Below are 22,867 nucleotides of genomic sequence, written 5' to 3' on the forward strand. Positions count from 1 at the left end.
CACTGCTTCCCCCCAATTTTCCGTTTGGAATTGATAAAAGCTACCATACTGCCTCTACTTGACTACTGTGACATCGTGTATAAATCAGCCCCAAGTACTGTACTGAAGAAGCTTGATTCCATCTATCACTCGGCCTTAAGATTTACATTGTACTGCCCATATAGGACTCACCACTGTGATCTCAACATTGAGTCAAACTTAACATCTCTTAATGTTCGACGGCTTGTGCACCAGATCTTATTTATTCACGATGTACTTACAAAAAAATCCGCAGACTACCTGCTGGATATCCTTTTTGTTTCAAAGAACAAATTTGACCTCAGGTCTTCGCTCATTCACCAGCTTCACATTCCATATTGCCGTACAAAAACTGGAGGAAGGGCCTTTGCTATTGATGTCCCCAGGGTCTGGAATGCTATTGCCAATAAACTGCAACTTGAATCGCTACCAATGAGATATTCTTTCAAAACTGCTCGAGAGTTGTACACCCCTAGCTGCCACTGCTATTCATTGGCGTAAAATAAAATAAAATGTTTCGCTCCGGATGACGCTGCAAAGTATTATCTGTATTTTGATTTAGTGTGCTGATCTTAAAGGTGCATTGAATTTTTTTTTTACTCCGACTGATGCTTCTGTTGTTGTGTAGTAACTCATTCAGCCAGCTATGGCTCTAGGGTTTGGTGTTACATGTTATTTATGTAGTTAATTGTAAAACAATCGGTCACAGTCTCTATGATCACTGTTACATTGCAATAATGGCTTTATTTTTTGGTGATTTCGAAAAGTTTTTTGGTTTGGACATGTTTGTTTTGTTGTAGTACGGAGTTAGACTGATGGCCTTGATCTAAGTTTTCTTGTGGTTGTTGTTGTTTGACTTGCATCCCACTGGGATTTTTTGCACACAGCGTTGGTGTACGGTGCTTTTTCAGGAGTATTTTGCTGTTTTTTTCATGAATTTTCTGTTTGCACAGTCACATAGTCACTTGAAGATGTTTTCTTGTTCGTGTTTTTTTGTTTGTTGTGGTTGCGCCCGATTCAAGAGCCGAATGGCTCACAGGGCTATACCAAATAAATAAACTGAAACTGGACCCAGCCTTCCAGCCATTCTGCGTGCTAAAGCTCGGCGTATCCCGTGGTCAAGACCCGCCAGGCCAGCGGTGGGTCAGATAGCCTCCCCTAGGTCCCAGCCGGAGGACTCTAGGATAGCGGTAGACGTGTGAGTAAGTCCTGCCAAGATAGGAGGCTGTATCCTCTTAGGTTAGCAAGAGACCTGTGTGTAGGTCATGCTAAGTCCGGAAGCTGTACCTTCTTAGGGTATCGGGTGAGGGGACCGTATACCCCTCTGTGTGTTAAGGACTGTGTAAGAGAAGAATTGCAATAAACAGAGTGTGCCTCATAATAAGTTTATTCGTCATTATAAACACTACAACTGGAGTCAGAATTGGTTGAAAAATGGAAACAAGAAGTTCAGCCCACGTGCGAGGTCAGAATGGAGAAAACTCTGACGCACTTGCGGGAACCGCCAACTCCGCTGAAAATGCCGGCGCATTGCCAGCCGCCCAACCACCGGTTCAGCAGCCAATTGCTCCGCCTACCATGGGGGACGGACTCCGGGCAGTACACAGCCGTCTCGCCCAACTTCTACATGCTGCCGCCTACATTCTTGACGAAATCAACTCGGAGGTCGCGGGCGGATCGGATCAGCCGCCGGCAGATGTTTCCACCATCGGCCAAGACGGACATTTTGATTTTCCCGCCGAGGAATCACGTGATCCCGCTGGAAGCGGAAGCCAAGGGCATTCTGGGAATGCTGGGGGCCAATCACACCCCGCAGCGTCATCAGCACGCGACGCTGTTAACTCGCGCTACTCAGCCGACGCCGCATCATGACAGTACCGACAGAGTACAGTAGACACTATCGGCCAGGCGATCACCGATTTCCGGCTCGAGACTGTGCAGGCTGAGGAAGAAACGATGTCCGCCCTCCAACAGCGCCTGCCCATCTTTCGTGAATTCGCGTCTACAGGGGGCGACTGGGCGGCGTTCCAGCATTGCTTCCTGAGCCACCAAGAAATGGTGGGTTGGTCGGACGCACAGGCGCTCCGAGTGCTAACGGCCACCCTGGACAACGACACTCTCGCCTCGCTCCTCACCATCCCCAGACAACAGAGGGCGACTCTACAATCGGCCCTCCGACGGATGTCCGACGTCTACGGGCCTCTGTCCGACGTCCGCAGCCGGTTATATGACAGGCAACGCCGCCCTAAAGAATCTGTACTGGCGTTCCAGACCACTCTACTCGCGATGGCAAGAGCGGCTTACCCCCGCATGGACAATGAAGCCATCGATGCTATCGTCCTCCAGAAGATGCTGGAACTGGCGCGCGAGCTGCGCATCACCATTCAAGCGGCGGACGAGGAGAGTATGTGCTCACTACGAGCCGCTCGGAGCATCCACGCGCATCTATTGCTCCACAGGGATTCGACCATCACCGCCTCGACTTCGACATCGGAACCTGCCAGCAGGGACGACGGATTCTCCCCCGACTGGGCCTTCATGGCAACCAGGTCAACGGGCTGGCGATCGTCCGACCACGCAGGTCGCCGCGACGACCAGCAGCGGGGACGGCCTCCTCCACGCAGCGACGTATCGTGCTTCATCTGTGGCCGACGAGGCTACATCTCCTCCGAGTGCCGTGCACCTCGACGACGCTCCTCCGGATCCCGAGGCCAGGACTACAGGACGCCCACGGCATCGCGGCACAATCAGATGACACGGGAGTGACAGAGCCGTGCAGGCCACGTTCGGCCTCGATGGACCATGGGTCGTCAGGAGTCCCCACGGAGATGCCTCCGGACCCGACTGACGCTTGTGTTAATTTTCCTGCACCTCCCGTGCGCCAAAGAAGCTGCCCGTCCCCTACGATGGCCCCGCGAAACACACGCGAGCTAAATCTCGCCGGTTTTTGTAATGTTTACCTTGCTTGCTAACATGTTTCTGGTTCCAAATCGGTTTGCAACACACGTCGCCTGCTCTGTCACGTCTTTGTGTATTCTGTGGCATGCCTTTTTTGCCCTGTACATACGTTGTGTTATTAGGAGGGGTATTTATATGGGTTTCTCTTGTTCTAATTTGTTCGCGAAGCTCACTCACATTTCTTGCGTTGTTGGGTTGTTCGGGGTTTCGCATTGTTGCAGCCGGGACAGCTGGAGCTTCCGAAGGAGGTGGTGATGTAGAGGTGTTAACTACTCACTGTTCAGTAACCTGCATTGCCACTAGGTATCAAAAGGGCAGTGCAGCGTTACCTCTGTGTGAATAACAATTGGGGTCAGACGAGGTGAAGCGGATCGTAGCCACAGTTTGGTAAGAACCAATCAGACAGTTCCACGTGGGAATGTGGGATTGGTTACACCTGGCCACAAACGGGTATAAGGGTGAGCATGCAGAGCGCGGGGAGTTCTCTCCCTACACGAAGACCGAAGCCCAGGCTGAAGATAGACAGGACCCTGGACCCAGCCTTCCAGCCCTTCTGAGGGCTAAGGCTCGGCATATCCAGTGGTCAAGACCCGCCGGGCCAGCGGTGGTCAAATAGCCTCCCCTAGGTCCCAGCCAGAGGACTCTAGGATAACGGTAGACATGTGAGTAAGTCCCGCCAAGATAGGAGGCTGTACCTCCTTAGGTTAGCAAGAGAGCTGTGTGTAGGTCATGCTAAGTCCAGAGGCTGTACCTTCTTAGGGTATCGGGTGAGGGGACCGTATACCCCTCTGTGTGTAAAGAACTGTGTAAGAGAAGAATTACAATAAACAGAGTGTGCCTCATAAAAAGTGGATTCATCATTATAAACACTACACAATCTTAAGGCGATTTCAGAGGGGACTTTTGCCAATAAAACATGATGAGTGTGTGTGAGGGCTGCCACACATTTGATAACCATTGGGGTGGCGGGGGGTTGTGACAACAGCACAATTATGATGATGGGGGCTGTTTCCACAATTTGTCAGGGGCCCACTAAAGGCCACCAGGGGCGGAAGTGGTCTTGCCCATGGAGAACACTGCTGTTTCTTCTGCAGCAGTATTTCCTTCTAGACCTCTCTTATTCCGTGGAAAACACTTTGCGAGCTTGCTCAAATCTATACTGGCACAGCACACACCTAACCAAAAACGAACTTGCGTATTTTTTATCCTTGCATATGATGGCAATTTGTCCTGGAGCTAAAATTTGCCAATGTCCCAGGTGTTTGTTCGCCCCTACTGGGATTGGAACAAATGCATTGCAGCTCACTACACAGATCGCCGGCTTGAGAGAGAGGACCGGGGGAGGTGGGGAACTGACGGCTGCCTGTTGCCACCACTACACATCAACTGTAATGGGGATATGAATGAATCGGCGACAGAATGAATGATAAACTTACGTTAAAAATCAGGGAAGCCAATCAGCGTCCATGTTGGAGGTTTACTCTCCCAACACACAACCGGTGTAGTGCTGAACTATTAACTAATTGGCACGTTTTCTTTACGTTACAAACCCTTACTGATTGGTTGTGTCGGGTGGTGGCAGGTTTAACGACACATCTATATTTAGGCGATGTAACCCCCAAAAATATCTCCTCTATTATGAGTGCCCTAAATATGTGCTTTTTCGATCAACGAATCGTCTCTTTTCCAGAAATCGTGTGACAGTAATCACTTTAACCGATCGCCGTGATCACTGCTCGAACATAAAGAAACTTGGTTCCAAGCAGTTCTTCGAGATTTTCAGCGTTTAAATAAATCGTTCGATTTCCGTTTACATCGAGTTTTTAATCGTGAACCCAATTAAAATCCGTTGATTCCCGTTCCAGTATTCCTTACATGGGCAAATTCACGCCCAATAACTCCATATGTGGGCCTCAATAATGTGTTAACTTAATGTATCATTCATTCTGTCGCGGATTCATTAAACAGTGGTCCCTAGGTTAACGTTTTTTATCCGTTTTATATAACGGTTAATCGAATATAGGAATGACACATTTAACATCATTCATCCGTTCTAAGTTGACCTTAATGTAAACTTAAAAGCCAATCGAGGTCTAAACGTCTCATGAATGGTGCGTCGCTGATTGGCTGATGGTGTGACTCAGCCTCCACTTATAAGCACTCGGATTGGCCGGAATTGGCGCCCCCAGGTGCATAACGTAAACACGGTACCGTTACATCAACGTTTGTAACGTTGAGTCGACACCGTAGGGGCTCTGATGGGAGGCGAAACGTTAACCGAAAAAAAACGTTAACCGATGATGCCACTGTTAACCGAGGGACTATTGTATCTTGTTGCAGCGCAACCAATGGAGAGGGGAGGGTCGGGGGGTTGGATCGGCCACTGAACGGCACAGCAGGAGAAAGTTCGTCTGTCCCAGCTCGCTAACAATGACGGTTCTTTCCATTCCTATAATTCATAAATATATAAATATATACCGCGCCACAACCCGCTGGGGACCTTTCCCCCAACAACAGCGGCGACGAAGCACTTACTCGAGTGTAACAAAGAGGTTGGGCAAACGCTCGAAACTGGTTTTCATTGGAGTTGCGTACGATTGATTGCCGAGGTGTGGAGAGCCGCCTTTAGGCAAGGCAGAGAGACTGCAGATAAGCAACTCCTGCATAAACGGCACTGACCTTATGTAACTGAGGTTAAACAATTGGATATTTATTTTTAATTAATCACGTGATCAAATTTCGTTATTTTTTTACAGGCTACAGCAGCAGCAAATCCTGAGATAATTTTAGCAAAACTTCAAAACAAGAGCGATCGGAAGCATGTCGGAGAACGTGAATTAGTTCCATGAAAAGGAATCGTGTGAAGATAGTGTAACGACTTGTCAGTTCAAAATAGATCAAGGAAAATCTAAGTAAAACAACTGCAGACGTAATCAGGTAGAGGAGGTCTGCATGTGATGGGTGGAAGAGGGAAGGTTACCGAGACCGAGCATTGGAGTCACATCCAGACCTCTGGGCGTCACTCCAACACGTGACATGCCAGGTGGTGTGATAATGAAACGATAAGAGCACGTGTGTGGGCGTTGAACTTCTTTTGCACCGTACATCGTCAACCGTGCTAATCGGAGGTGAGTAGTCCTTGGATTTCTTGGCTGAGTAACACGGGGGGTGTGGGGGGGATGTTGGTGGGGAGAGCCTAAGAGTTGGTCCTCGGATGGACGACCGATCTAGTTCAGCCAATGTAGCCCACGATGGGTTGCTGCATGACCACCTGCACGTTGGCCACCTGCAGCTGACGATGCTTGACCTCGCGTGCCATCTGACAAATGGTGCACTGATAACAGAAGTAGAGGCACACGCAGTCGTCGCAGATGGAGCCCTGTGCGACACACACAAGCGCGAGCGGTTATAAACACACCACACCAACACAGCGCATTCCATGCACACATTCAGCTATCTATAATGTCATGGTCGCCTTGGCCGTACCTGACGGTTCTTTCCATTCCTATATTTCATAATATATATAATATATATACCACGGCACAAGCTGCTGGAGACCTTTGCCACGACAACACCGGTTACGAAGCATTTACTCGAATGTAACAAATAGGTTGTGCAAACGCTCGCAACTGGTTGCACGTCACTGGTTGCAGGTCATCGTTTTTTCTTTCGATTCCATTCCAATGACGTGCGTGTGTACGTCATCGGAACGGATCCGAAAGAAAAGGTAAAGTAAAATAATGTTATCGATACTGAGTCTCCCATCATGTCCTGATGCGGTTGATGGTTCCACCACCAGTGTGTTCGAGGAGGAGGGGGGAAGCGGGAGGAGGGAGGAGGAGGGTGAAAGCCAGGAGGTGTGATGTGTGGGTTTCAAATGAGGAGGTGTTTATTCTGGACGTCTGTGCAGTATCACTCTGTTCGACAGAGTCCTTCCGGATCTGTTTGAGATTCTAGGATGGTGACAGCAGCAGCAGCAACGCAATCCCAGAAGGGGGATCGGGACCTGGATCGGGTTGAGGTCTTGCTTGATGATGACTAAGTTGGTTGTCTTTGGTAAACAAAAAAAAACGGTGTAGACTCCCTTGCAGTTTGCATGTCTCTGTTGATGTTCGGTGGCAGAATGTGTCACCAGAACAGGGCGCCAGGGGATTGACATCACTTTAAATGCTATGTCTACGATGCTGCATTCATGTCAATTAATAGTTAATTGTGCATCTGGCAGTTTTGTGTACGAGCTGCCAGGCCAGGCTGGAGCTCAGTGCCTCTGCTGCTCCTGAGCAGATCGGTGATGGGGTGACGGATTGCAGCGCATCAGCTGAGGCACCCCCATGTCGTTCCTGCAAGTTTCTGTCGCAGGGCTATTATCTCTCTCTCTCTGTGTGTGGTCTTTTTGTGTTGCTCTCTCTGTCTGCGTGTTTGTAGTGGGGAGCGGTAGTATAGCGGTTAGCATGCTACGCTACGAACCTGGCGACCCGAGTTCGATTCCCGCTCACGGCCAACACCTGTGACGATTATTTGAACCAGTCTTGGGCCTCCCCTAGGTTGATTCAACCTCAAATCAATACCTGGTGCAGTGTGTAAACATCTCCATTGGGGAGACAAAGGCGGTCGGGCGTGCTGTTGGCCACCCAACTCCTCGTGTACCGTTCCGGCCTTCATAGGTGCTTGCTAGCAGCACTTTCCCCAACAGTCTGTTCAGGCTATGCGGGGACACTTTGTGTTTGTGTGAGTGTGTGTGTCTCTCTCTGTGTCTTTCTGTATGTTTCTTTGTCTATGTGTGTGTCTGTATTTCTATCTCTCTGCGTGTCTCTGTCTGCGTGTGTTTCTCTCTGTTTCTCAGTGTCTCTTTATATCTCTCTCTGTCACACCCGGATACTATGAAGGGCCACTGTCCGAAACGTCGACGATGATGTATTTTATTTTAATTCCACAAACAGTGTTGTTTATTGCATGAATTCATTATGTATATTAAACTTATTTTGCACCGTACGTCGCCAATCGTGCCAATCGTAGGTTCGGGGGAAGAACAACGAACTACACACAAAAAGCAGTTCTAAAGAAATTAGTATGTCAATCTAGATGATGCTGTTCGTAGCTCCAGTGGCTTCCTAATATTGTACGGAAGAGCGTGCCAGACGGCCGCAGAGAAGCGCATCTGAAAGTGCGTGATGGTGGTGACTGCGTATTCGTTCGACGGCTTAGCCAAAAGCCATCTTCTTGATTGAAATTGTATCTGTGTTTATATATCTGGATGGCTTCATGAACAAATCTTTGTTGATAGCCAGTGGGTTTGCATAGTATCTTTGTCTTGGAGAAATACATTTCATGTGTGCCCACAGCGTGAAAACAATGATCTGCCACGGCAGAGGTATTACTCCTACCGTGTTTCAGATCCGCCTTGTGTTCTATCTACGTGACTTTACCGAAAGACCCAAAGAGTATGAGTTCCTGCAGTGAGGAAAGCTTTAAGTCAAGATTTAACTGAAGCTGTTAATTGAATTCCCTTATAAGTTGAAATACACGCTTAAAAAAGATAATCAAATTTCGATTTAAAGCTTTCGTGACTGCAAGGATTAATCTTCTTTGTTTCTTTCGGTAAAGTCACGTAGAATGTGTTATTTTATTTTATTAATTTATTATTTTATTCTCATTCTACGTGACTTTACCGAAAGAACCAAAGAAAAAGATAATCAGTAAGTCTGCACAACAGAGCTGTTTCCACTGCCAGAACATAAAAACGTGTTCAAAGAATTGCATGTTCAAAGCATTCATCCGTTCCAAGAGGATCGAAAGTTGACCATAATGTAAACAAAGCCAGTCGAGGTCTCAACCGCTCATCAATAGGCGTCGCTGATTGGCTGAGGGCATGGGTCAGCCCCACTTAACAAGTGCTCGGATTGGCCAAAATGGCGCCTACACGTGCATAACGAAAACACGGTACCGTTAGTCAACATGTTAACGTTAGACGACACTGGGGCCCCTATTCATTATCGATTTACCAAGCACATTTCGGTCGATTACTATTTACTATTTTCAGTTTATTTTAAATTAAGAAAGACAATAATTCCGGAAGCAAAAGTGACATCAGTAGTTTGGGTTGGCCAATTAGCGTGCAACTGATTTGTCCCTATCTGTGGGAGTTGCGCAACAATGTAATATACGAATGTTGAAATCCTTTCGCACCATACATAGCCAATCGTGCCAATCGTTGTCAATCTAGATGATGATGTAAAGTTCGTAGCTCCAGTGGCTTCCTAATGTTGTACGGAAGAGCGTGCCAGAGGGCCGCAGAGAAGCGCATCTGAAAGTGCGCGATGGTCGTGACTGCGTCTACGTTCGACGGCTGAGCCAAAAGCCGCCGCCGCTGCTGCTGCGAGGAGTTGGCGTGGTGATGATGATGGTGGTTCATGCTCCTTGACGAGATCAGCGTGGCGCAATGCGTTGAGTTAAATGTTTTAGTTAATGCTGCTTGCTCGGCACCAGCTGTTCATGCAGCAGAAGCACAAGTGTCAGCGTCACAAGCGAGCGAGACGCTGCTCACCTCAATGCGTTAGCGCTCCCTTACACCGGTGAAATGCGTTAAATTATTTCGTTATTAATGAGTTAAATCCGCGAACACTGCTAACGCGAGCGAGGCGTTGCTCACCTGGATGCGGTAGCGCTCGCGTATGCCGGTGCGCACTGCCAGGTCCCCACCGACCAGCAATGGGGTGCAGCAGCACTCGCCGAAATCCGAGGAGACTTTGCACGCCAGGCACACCGGGAAGAATAATCCACAGCAACCTGGGGAGGGCGGTGGCGCGGGGGTGGATGAAGGTGGGGGGGGGGTTAAGACTCACTCACAGCGGCGGCTCGAGTCGTGGCTGTAACGAGTTTAGTTTATTCTGTAGGTCGTGTGGTTTTTTTGTTGTTGTAGGGCATTGATGTTGCGTGCGCGCGCGCCCGTGCCGTTATGATTGCGCGTTTGACGCGCGCGCTTCAATCGACACCGTGTTCACACCATTGCATCACGTGGTGTGTGTGTGTGTATTATCCTGTTCATCACGTGGTGTGCGTATTGGCATGTTCATCACGTGGTGTGCGTATTGGCATGTTCATCACGTGGTGTGCGTATTGGCATGTTCATCACGTGGTGTGCGTATTGTCCTGTTCATCACGTGGTGTGCGTATTGTCCTGTTCATCACGTGGTGTGCGTATTGGCATGTTCATCACGTGGTGTGCGTATTGGCATGTTCATCACGTTGTGTGCGTATTGGCATGTTCATCACGTGGTGTGCGTATTGTCATGTTCATCACGTGGTGTGCGTATTGTCCTGTTCATCACGTGGTGTGCGTACTGTCCTGTTCATCACGTGGTGTGCGTAGTGTCATGTTCATCACGTGGTGTGCGTATTGTCCTGTTCATCACGTGGTGTTTGTATTTTCCTGTTCATCACGTGGTGTGCGTATTGTCCTGTTCATCACGTGGTGTGTGTATTGTCCTGTTCATCACGTGGTGTGCGTATTGTCCTGTTCATCACTTGGTGTACGTATTGGCATGTTCATCACGTGGTTTGCGTATTGTCCTGTTCATCACGTGGTGTGCGTATTGTCCTGTTCATCACGTATTGTTTGTATTTTCATGTTCATCACGTGGTATGCGTATAGTCCTGTTCATCACGTGGTGTGTGTATTGTCCTGTTCATCACGTGGTGTGCGTATTGTCCTGTTCATCACGTGGTGTGCGTATTTTCATGTTCATCACGTGGTATGCGTATTGTCCTGTTCATCATGTTTTATGCGTATTGTCCTGTTCATCACGTGGTGTGCGTATTGTCATGTTCATCACGTGGTGTGCGTATTGTCCTGTTCATCACGTAGTGTGCGTATGATCCTGTTAATCACGTGGTGTGTGTATTGTCCTTTTCATCATGTGGTGTGCGTATTGTCCTGTTCATCACGTGGTGTGCGTATTGTCATGTTCATCACATGGTGTGTGCATTTTCCTATTCATCACGTGGTGTGTGCATTGTTGCGGAGATCACGCGCGTGTGTATGCGACGTGTGGGAGCGGTGCTCACAGATGCCCATGTCGTTGCAGCAGTCGCACATTCCCGAGGACCAATTTGTCTTCTGCACCTGTACCGTCTGCATCATGGGCTGCTGCATCACCACCGGGTAATGCTGATGCTGCTGGTGATGCTGCTGATGGTCATGATGATGGTGCGGAGGGTAAGCGTCGGCCTGATGCGCCATCCTTATGTGCTCACCTGCAAAAAACAAATATTACCCTATAGCCTTAACAGAAATGTTAGGGGCAAGTGCTGTTAGCGAAGTGTTTGGGGCAAGTGCTGTTAGCGACCAACACCTATGAAGGCCGGCACGGCACACGAGGGGTGGGTGGCCAGCACCACGCCCGGCCGCCTTTGTCTCCCTAGTGACGATGTTTACACATCACACCAGGTACTCATTTGAGGCTGAGTCGACCTAGGGGAGGCCCAGGACCAGTTCAGATGATCGCTATCACTGGTGTTGGCTGTAAGCAGGAATTGAACCCGAGTCACCAGGTTCGTAGCCCAGCACTCTAACCGCTAGACCTGCCAAACACGCACATACACATAGACACATACACATAGACATAGACACATACACATAGACACATACACATAGACACATACACATAGACACATACACATAGACACATACACGTAGACACATAGATATAGACACATACACATAGACACATAGATATAGACACATAGACACATACACATAGACACATACACATAGACACATAGATATAGACACATACACAGACATAGACACATAGACATAGGCACATAGACATAGACACATACACATGGACACATACACATAGACACATAGACACATACACACATATGCACATAGACACATACACACATAGACACATACACGCATACACACATAGACACATACATATGTATGTACACACACACACATCTCCCTCCAGCGGCGGTCAGGGGCGCAACAGTGGGGGGTGAAGACAGCGCAAGCGACGCATCGGGGCCAAGTCGCCACAAGGGGGATCAGAGGCAGGGCTACAATCTGGGTTGCAATACGGTTAGGACACGTGTCTCATTGATGAGTGTGGTTAGGGGTAGTGATCGAGTCTGGTTGTCTAGTATAGTTAGAACTAGTGTCTGCTAGTCCTAACCACACAAACCACTCACACATCGCACACACACCACTCACACATCACACACACACCACTAACACATCACACACACCACACACACCACTCACACATCACACACACACCACATCGCACAGACACCACACACACCACTCACACACCACACACACACCACACACACATCACACACACACCACTCACATCACACACACATATCACACACACCACCCACACATCACACACACACACCACACACATCACACACACACCACTAACACCACACACACACCACACACACTACACACACCACTCTCACACACACCACTAACACATCACTTACACACCACACACACCACACACACACCACACACACCACACACATCACACAGACACCACTAACACATCACACACCACACACACCACACACACCACACACACTACACACACATCACACACACCACATACACACCACTAACACATCACACACACACACCACTAACACATCACACACACCACACACACCACACACACACCACTAACACATCACACACACCATTTACACATCACACACACACCACACACACATCACACACACCACACATCACACACACACACACCACACACACACCACACACCACACATACCTCTCACATATCACACACACACCACACACCACTCACACATCACACACACACCGTACACACCACCTACACATCACACACACACCACACATCACGCACACACCACTCACACATCACACACACACCACACATCACACACATCACACACACCACACATCACACGCACACCACACACACATCACACACCCCACACATCACACACATCACACACGCCACTCACACGTCACACACACACACACCGCACACACCACACACACATCACACACACACCACTCAAACACCACACACACATCAAACACACCACACATCACACACATCAAACACACCACACATATCACACACGCCATACATCACACACACACACCACACATCACACACACACACCACTCACACACCACACACACCACACACACACCACACACGCACAACACACTACTCACACATCACACACACACACACACCACAGACACACCACTCACACACACACACCACTAACACATCACTCACACACCACACACACCACTCACACATCACACAGACACCGCTAACACATCATACACACCACACACACCACACACACACCACTAACACAAAACACACACCACTCACACATCACACACACACACCACTAACACACCACTCACATCACACACATATCACACACACCACTCACACATCACACACACACACCACACACATCACACACACACACCACTAACACCACACACACACCACACACACTACACACACCACTCTCACACACACCACTAACACATCACTTACACACCACACACACCACACACACACCACACACACCACACACATCACACAGACACCACTAACACATCACACACCACACACACCACACACACCACACACACTACACACACATCACACACACCACATACACACCACTAACACATCACACACACACACCACTAACACATCACACACACCACACACACCACACACACACCACACACACACCACTAACACATCACACACACACCATTTACACATCACACACACACCACACACACATCACACACACCACACATCACACACACACACACCACACACACCACACACCACACATACCTCTCACATATCACACACACACACACCACACACCACTCACACATCACACACACACCGTACACACCACCTACACATCACACACACACCACACATCACGCACACACCACTCACACATCACACACACACCACACATCACACACACCACACATCACACGCACACCACACACACATCACACACCCCACACATCACACACATCACACACGCCACTCACACGTCACACACACACACACCGCACACACCACACACACATCACACACACACCACTCAAACACCACACACACATCAAACACCCCACACATCACACACATCAAACACACCACACATCACACATATCACACACGCCATACATCAAACACACACACCACACATCACACACACACACACCACTCACACACCACACACACCACACACACACCACACACGCACAACACACTACTCACACATCACACACACCACAGACACACCACTCACACACACACCACTAACACATCACTCACACACCACACACACCACTCACACATCACACAGACACCGCTAACACATCATACACACCACACACACACCACACACACACCACTAACACAAAACACACACCACTCACACATCACACACACACACCACTAACACATCACACACACACACCACACACCACACACACACACCACACATACACCACACACCACTAACACATCACACACACACCACTAACACATCACACACACACTACACACACCACTCACACACCACACGCACCACACACACACCACACACGCACAACACACTACTCACACATCACACACACACACACACCACAGACACACCACTCACACACACACCACTAACACATCACTCACACACCACACACACCACTCACACATCACACAGACACCGCTAACACATCATACACACCACACACACACCACACACACACCACTAACACAAAACACACACCACTCACACATCACACACACACACCACTAACACATCACACACACACACCACACACCACACACACACACCACACATACACCACACACCACTAACACATCACACACACACCACTAACACATCACACACACCACACACACCACACACATACCACACACACACCACACACACACCACACACACCCCACTAACACATCACACACACCATTTACACATCACACACACACCACACACACACCACACACACACACACCACACACCACTCACACATCACACACACACCACACACATCACACACACCACACATTACACACCACACACACATCACACACACCACACATCACACACATTACACACACAACTCACACATCACACACACACCACTCACACATCACACACACACCACACACACACCACACACACACACACCACACGCACCATTCACACCACACACACACCACACACACCACACATCACACACACATCACACACATACCACTCACACATCACACACACACCACACACACATCACACACACACACCACTCACACATCACACACACACCACACACACACACCACTCACACACCACACACACATCACACACACACCACTTACACACCACACACACCACAAACACACCACTCACACATCACACACACCACACACACATCACACACACACACCACACACATCACACACACCACTCACACATCACACACACACACCACTAACACATCACACGCACACACACCACACACCACACACACACCACACATACACCACGCACACCACTAACACATCACACACACACCACTAACACATCACACACACCACACACATACCACACACATACCACACACACACCACACACACACCACTAACACATCACACACACACCATTTACACATCACACACACACCACACACACATCACACACACCACACATCACACACACACACCACACACACACACCACACACCACTCACACATCACACACACCACACACATCACACACACCACACATCACACACCACACACACATCACACACACCACACATCACAGACATCACACACACAACTCACACATCACACACACACCACACACACCACACACACACACCACGCGCACCATTCACACCACACACACACCACACACACCACACATCACACACACATCACACACATACCACTCACACATCACACACACACCACACACACATCACACACACACCACACACACATCACACACACACCACTCACACATCACACACACACCACACACCACACACACATCACACACCACACACACATCACACACACCACTTACACACCACACACACCACACACACACCACTCACACATCACACACACATCACACACACACATCACACACACACCACACACATCACAATGTGTATCCAATCCGCCGCGCCCTGTGTCAGTATGGAGTTTATTGTTACGTAAATTAGCGCTGCCTCCGGGCTAGAGAGAGAGAAGGGGGGAGAGGATCAAAGCGGCTGGGTGAGGCAGTGACACACAGGGTTCGGCGTCTCTGGGAGTCGGGCCTCACAAAGGACGGGCCGGGCTGCGAGAAAGCGATTGTCCCGTGCTCGCCGAAACTGGCCCTTCGACACGTGTACAAAACAAAGACAAAGATCCCCCCGACCCCCCCCCCCCCCCCCCGTATAGCCTTAACAGACCGTTCGGGCAAGTGCTGTTAGCGAGAAGCACCTATGAAGGCCGGCACCGTGGCGCACGAGGGGAGTGGGTGGCCACCACCACGCCCGGCCGCCTTTGTCTCCCCAGTGGCTGATGTTTACACACCGCACCAGGTACTCATTTGAGGCTGAGTCACCCTAGGGGAGGCCTAAGACTGGTTCAAATAATCGTCACTGGTGTTGGCCGTGAGCGGGAATCGATCTCGTGTCGCCAGGTTCGTAGCGCAGCTTAGCGCTAACCACTACACTACCGCCCCCCACGCGTGGCAAGGTCAGCTGGCAAGAAAGGGCACTTGGCCCGAAACGTCTCCCTTCGTGGCACGCCGGCAGTCACAGGCGACCTCCTGGAGACCAACAGCAGCGGCCAATGTTGGAACCGGCCCTGGGCCTCCCCGAGATCGACTGAGACCTTTAATTAATCCGCTGGCTCGCTTTGGTTGTTTGCCCCAACAGTTCGTTAGAGCCTTAGCACGGGCAATCATTAGTCGGGCACGTGGACTCTGCCGTGCCACGTTCATCTTCACAGCGCTGATGGGATACTTCCTCCAAGCCTTAGCACGGGCAATCATTAGTAGGCACGTGGACTCTGCAGAGTTTCGTTCATCTTCACAGCGCTGAAGGAACACTTCCTCCAAACGCAAAAAAAATTGATTTGGTGCTCTCTGCGATCCACCAACTCCCGGGAAAAGCGTTCGGATTGGCTAAATCACTTCAACAACCGAAACTACCGTTGCCTGTTCAACTTCCCCACCCTGGTCTACAAATCCCTTCGCGGTCTTGCCCCCACCGTATCTTGCCACTCTTGTATCTTGCTACGTGTCTCCTTCTCTCCCTCTACGTTCTCAATGTTTGCTGCCTCTCTCTCTCTCTTCCTTCACCTTGTGCTCAATCCACATTGTCGCTTTCTCTCTCTTCTCGCTGCCCCCCACCCCCCCTTCACTTGAACAATATTCCCCCTCCACATCAAACAATTGCTCACTAATATAGATTTGAAGTTTTCGTGACTGCAGGGATCCATACTCTTCGGTTCTTTCGGTAAAGTCACGTGGGTATTAAATAAAATAAATTAAATCACGACGTTTCGGGCGCAACACAAAGCGTCCGTCATCAGGTGGGACAACCCACTTCAGCAATTGTTTATTGCTTTGGTTGTCCCACCTGATGACGGACGCTTGTGTTGCGCCCGAAACGTCGTGATTTAATTTATTTTATTTTTTACTAATTGCTCACTAAGTTTCCGCTCTTCACTCAAAGTTCACTTATTGTTACCTCGAGCTCACCCCCACGACTCCCCCTTAATCTGCCCCCTCATAACCACCACCACCGTTACTGTTTCCGCTTCACATTTCATGACTAAGGCTATCACTCATTAACCCAATTCATTGAATCCATTCACCATCATCATAATTTACTGCCATCAATTTCGCTTTCACCGAATTCACGCATCACGCATCATCATCATCATCATCTCGGATTCGCCCCCATCGCTTCCTGTCATCAATTTCATTCACCTCATTAGCCACCATCACATTCACACACACGCGTTGTTGTTAATTCTATGTGAAGCGCCTTGGTTAAGGCGATATATGAATAACGTTAAGATAACAATAAGACTCAACAGTTGCTCTTATATCGACCTTCATGGGAGGAATCCGATGAGCTAGAAAGCTCTTTTTCACAGTTGTCCAGTAGGGGCGGGTCACAAAGTTACAATAACAAACACAATACAAAAACGCGAAAGCAGTGTAAAGTATAGGAAAGGTAAACACATTACAAAAACAACTACGTCTATTTTACCAGGCAAAGCCCAATGAGCTATTCGATTTTTATTTTCAGAAGCGACCTACCTATCATCAGTTACAGCTCGACGAAGTGGCTCATCATCGTGTGGAAATTTGGAGCAGCCAAATACTCTAATCGCGTGATGTTCATTCTAAATGTGGAGTAAAACACCGGAGGACCCGGAGAAAAATCCACGCGGCCACGGGGAGAGAGAGAGAGAGACAACGCAGACTCCAAATATACAGCAGGCGTGAGGGTCGGGGTCGAACCCACGACCTCCTGTGTAACAGGCGAGGGAGTTAACATTTCAGCACCGTGGCGAGATATTATATAGAAAAGAATCTCATCAACACTGTACTGACCAGAGTGGTGAAGTATAGCCGAACGACCCCCGTGGCCTACAGGGCGTGACGGAGGCCTTCATCTCATAACGGCATCTCGGATTAGCGCGGTTGGCTACGTACGGTGCGAAATAAGTTCAACATACATGGGTCTGTACAAAGAACTGAGACTAATCGTCCAACAAACACCAGCCGATATTACCATCATGTTATATACACGAATTCAATCTGAATACGATCATGCTATTATTATCTTGGAAAATGGCGCCACGTAAATCCGAAATAGAATATAATATTATCCTGATCATGATGAATATTTCATCGGGAAGCCTCAACTGAGTCTCCCTGCTCCTTTGTGCTGGCTGCTACATCTGGGATGTTTGGCCAACTCCATGAACGCGTGTTTGGCTTCTTGCAGGAGGGAACCGGAAAACCTCGATCATGAGCGCCACGGTGGCGAGATGGTAACTGCCTCGCCTGGGATACAGGAGGTTGTGGCTTCGATCCCGACCCTGACGCCCTGCTGTATGTTTGGGGTTTGCGTGCCTCTCTCTCCGTGGTGGCGGGGATTTTTCTCCGGGTCCTCCGAGTTTTCCCTTCACATTTAGAAAAAACGCGCTCAGAGTATTTGGCTGCGAAACATTTCCACGCGATAAGCCACTTCGCTGAACTATCGTCTGTGGCCAGATCGCTTCTGACAAAGAGCTACATAGTTCAGTGGCGCCTTACCTGGTAACATTAAAACTATTTTTAAACTTGTTTTATGTCTACGACGCATGTACGTATGCTGAACTTCTTTCCTAACGTACCTAGCCAAGCGTGCTGATCGGAGGTGCGGGGGAAGGACAGAAAACTAAACACAACCACATGCAGTTCTAAATAAACGAGTTTGTCAATCTCCAGGATGATTTAAAGGCGCCATAGCTCCCAGTGGCTTCCTGATATCGGAAGGGAAGAGCGTTCCAGACGGCCGCAGAAGCGCGTCTGAATGCGCGCGATAATACGGTGATCGCCGTCTTTGTTCGATGGTCAACCAAAAGCCACTGCTGCTGCGAGGATGACCAGAGTTTGGGCGATGTATCTCCCACTGGGGGGGAGGGGGGGGGGGGTGACAACTGAGAGTGGAGTCACGGGTCACGGGGATAGAAAAATCTAAGCCAGAGAAACCCCCCACCGCTATAAAACTGGACACGGCGCACGGGGTGGGGGGGGGGGCAGCGAGGAATTTCGCACCTACCCCAGGCGACAGCTTCCACGAGCCACAACGCATACATAGGTACCCCGCTTGAAAACTCGATGTAACTTTCATCTTGAAAACGTCTTTCAGAAGTGCGAGTTTAGTCCAATCCACCCCACCATAACTGCACCACGCAGTTCGTGCAATGAAGGGGTGGTGGGGGGGGTCGCTGTGAAGGTGCGGAGCAACAGACGGTGCAGTACAACAATGTCCCGCTCTCGTCAGCCCCGTGACGTTGGCCCCGCAGCCTATAACGCGCGTCAATGGGTACGCTGGTCCCCAACTTGACCGCTAACGAGACACTTCGCTTCCTGCACGGCGAACCGTGAAGGCCGAAGGACATCGCGGGCTTAACGCATCAACCCCCGCGCGTCGGCACACCTGGGCAGTGCCTGCACCGATGTCACAGAGGACGTCTGGCGCGTGTGAGACACCTGGTGCGGCTGAGACACCTGACGTGTGAGACACCTGACGTGTGAGACACCTGGTGCGTGTGAGACACCTGACGTGTGAGACACCTGACGTGTGAGACACCTGACGTGAGACACCTGACGTGTGAGACACCTGACTTGTGAGACACCTGGTGCGTGTGAGACACCTGACGTGTGAGACACCTGACGTGTGAGACACCTGACGTGAGACACCTGACGTGTGAGACACCTGACTTGTGAGACACCTGGTGCGTGTGAGACACCTGACGTGTGAGACACCTGACGTGTGAGACACCTGACGTGTGAGACACCTGACGTGTGTGACACCTGACGTGTGAGACACCTGACGTGTGAGACACCTGGTACGTGTGAGACACCTAACGCGTGTGAGACACCTGACGTGTGTGACACCTGGTACGTGTGAGACACCTGACGTGTGTGACACCTGGTACGTGTGAGACACCTGACGTGTGTGACACCTGGTGCGTGTGAGACACCTGACGTGTGTGACACCTGGTACGTGTGAGACACCTGACGTGTGTGACACCTGGTGCGTGTGAGACACCTGACGTGTGTGACACCTGACGTGTGTGACACCTGACGTGCGAGACACCTGACGTGTGTGCCACCTGACGTGTGAGACACCTGACGTGTGTGACACCTGGTACGTGTGAGACACCTGACGTGTGTGACACCTGGTGCGTGTGAGACACCTGACGTGTGTGACACCTGGTACGTGTGAGACACCTGACGTGTGTGACACCTGACGTGTGAGACACCTGACGTGTGAGACACCTGACGTGTGTGACACCTGACGTGTGAGACACCTGACGTGTGAGACACCTGACGTGTGTGACACCTGACGTGTGAGACACCTGGTGCGTGTGAGACACCTGACGTGTGTGACACCTGACGTGTGAGACACCTGACGTGTGAGACACCTGGTACGTGTGTGACACCTGACGTGTGTGACACCTGGTACGTGTGAGACACCTGACGTGTGAGACACCTGACGTGTGAGACACCTGACGTGTGAGACACCTGGTACGTGTGTGACACCTGACGTGTGAGACACCTGACGTGTGAGACACCTGGTGCGTGTGAGACACCTGGTACGTGTGAGACACCTGACGTGTGAGACACCTGACGTGTGAGACACCTGACGTGTGAGACACCTGGTGCGTGTGAGACACCTGGTACGTGTGAGACACCTGACGTGTGAGACACCTGACGTGTGAGACACCTGGTGCGTGTGAGACACCTGACGTGTGAGACACCTGACGTGTGAGACACCTGACGTGTGTGACACCTGACGTGTGAGACACCTGACGTGTGAGACACCTGGTAGGTGTGAGACACCTGGTGCGTGTGAGACACCTGACGTGTGAGACACCTGACGTGTGAGATACCTGGTGCGTGTGAGACACCTGGTACGTGTGAGACACCTGGTACGTGTGAGACACCTGACGTGTGAGACACCTGACGTGTGAGACACCTGGTGCGTGTGAGACACCTGGTACGTGTGTGACACCTGACGTGTGAGACACCTGACGTGTGAGACACCTGGTGCATGTGAGACACCTGGTGCGTGTGAGATACCTGGTGCGTGTGAGACACCTGACGTGTGAGACACCTGACGTGTGTGACACCTGGTACGTGTGAGACACCTGGTACGTGTGAGACACCTGACGTGTGAGACACCTGACGTGTGTGATACCTGGTACGTGTGAGACACCTGACGTGTGTGACACCTGGTACGTGTGAGACACCTGACGTGTGTGACACCTGACGTGTGTGACACCTGACGTGTGAGAGACACCTGACGTGTGACACCTGGTACGTGTGTGACACCTGGTGGGTGAAATACCTGACACCTGGAGTGTGAGACGCTTGACGTGGCTCGTGAGACGACACCTGGAGTGTGAGAGGACACCTGGCTCGTGAGACGACGCGTGGCTCGTGAGACTCTCAACGCGCGAGACACCTGGTACGTGGCGCGAGACTCGTGGTGGGTGATGCGAGGTGAGAGGCTCCCCGCTTAAGAACCTCAGGTTTCCCCCCACCCCACATCCCGTCCACCATTCACATTACGGGGGGTGTGGGGGGGGCATGCAGGTGATGTTGGGGTGGTGGATGAGGTGAGGGGGTTGGTTAGGACTGAGTGAGCCGTGGGGGGGGGGGGGGGGGTGTAATTTTCACGAGAGCCTCGCCGAGTCTCGTGACAGGTTTTTAGGAGAGGTTCCACCCAAGCGTTTTTTTTGGGGTTGGCAGTATTTTTTAGAAGTGACGCTTTGGCTGCTCCCGTGTGGATTCCAGTTCCGGCAGTTTGCGGTGCGGTGACATTTCTGTTGTACTTCGCGCGAGGCATTTGTGGAATACGCCGCCAGCTACACACACTGGTGCGTCTGGCGTCACGGAAAGCTTTGGCGTCCACTTGAAGCGATGCAGACGGCCCAAAGTCGCATATTTTTGGGTTAATGCACACAGCGGTAATAAACTATAAACTTTTCATTTTATTTTACCAGGTAAAGGTCC

At 50.2% G+C, this 22,867-nt stretch overlaps 1 protein-coding gene across 1 annotated transcript; it reads right to left on the reverse strand.

Moving 5' to 3' along the window:
* Nucleotides 1–208: 208 nt before the first annotated feature.
* LOC116955940 (cornifelin homolog) lies at nt 209–22,452 on the reverse strand. The gene is made up of 4 exons (XM_032977300.2): nt 22,200–22,452; nt 11,041–11,229; nt 9,626–9,762; nt 209–6,355 (listed from the first exon to the last, which is right to left on the reverse strand). Exons 2-4 carry the CDS (start codon nt 11,213–11,215, stop codon nt 6,209–6,211), a joined length of 459 nt encoding a protein of 152 aa, XP_032833191.1. The 5' UTR covers nt 11,216–11,229; nt 22,200–22,452; the 3' UTR covers nt 209–6,208.
* Nucleotides 22,453–22,867: the final 415 nt, after the last annotated feature.

The sequence above is a fragment of the Petromyzon marinus genome, chromosome 62 (assembly GCF_048934315.1).
Source record: "Petromyzon marinus isolate PM22_M1 ecotype Great Lakes invasive population chromosome 62, UKy_Petmar_22M1.pri1.0, whole genome shotgun sequence".
NCBI lineage: Eukaryota > Metazoa > Chordata > Hyperoartia > Petromyzontiformes > Petromyzontidae > Petromyzon > Petromyzon marinus.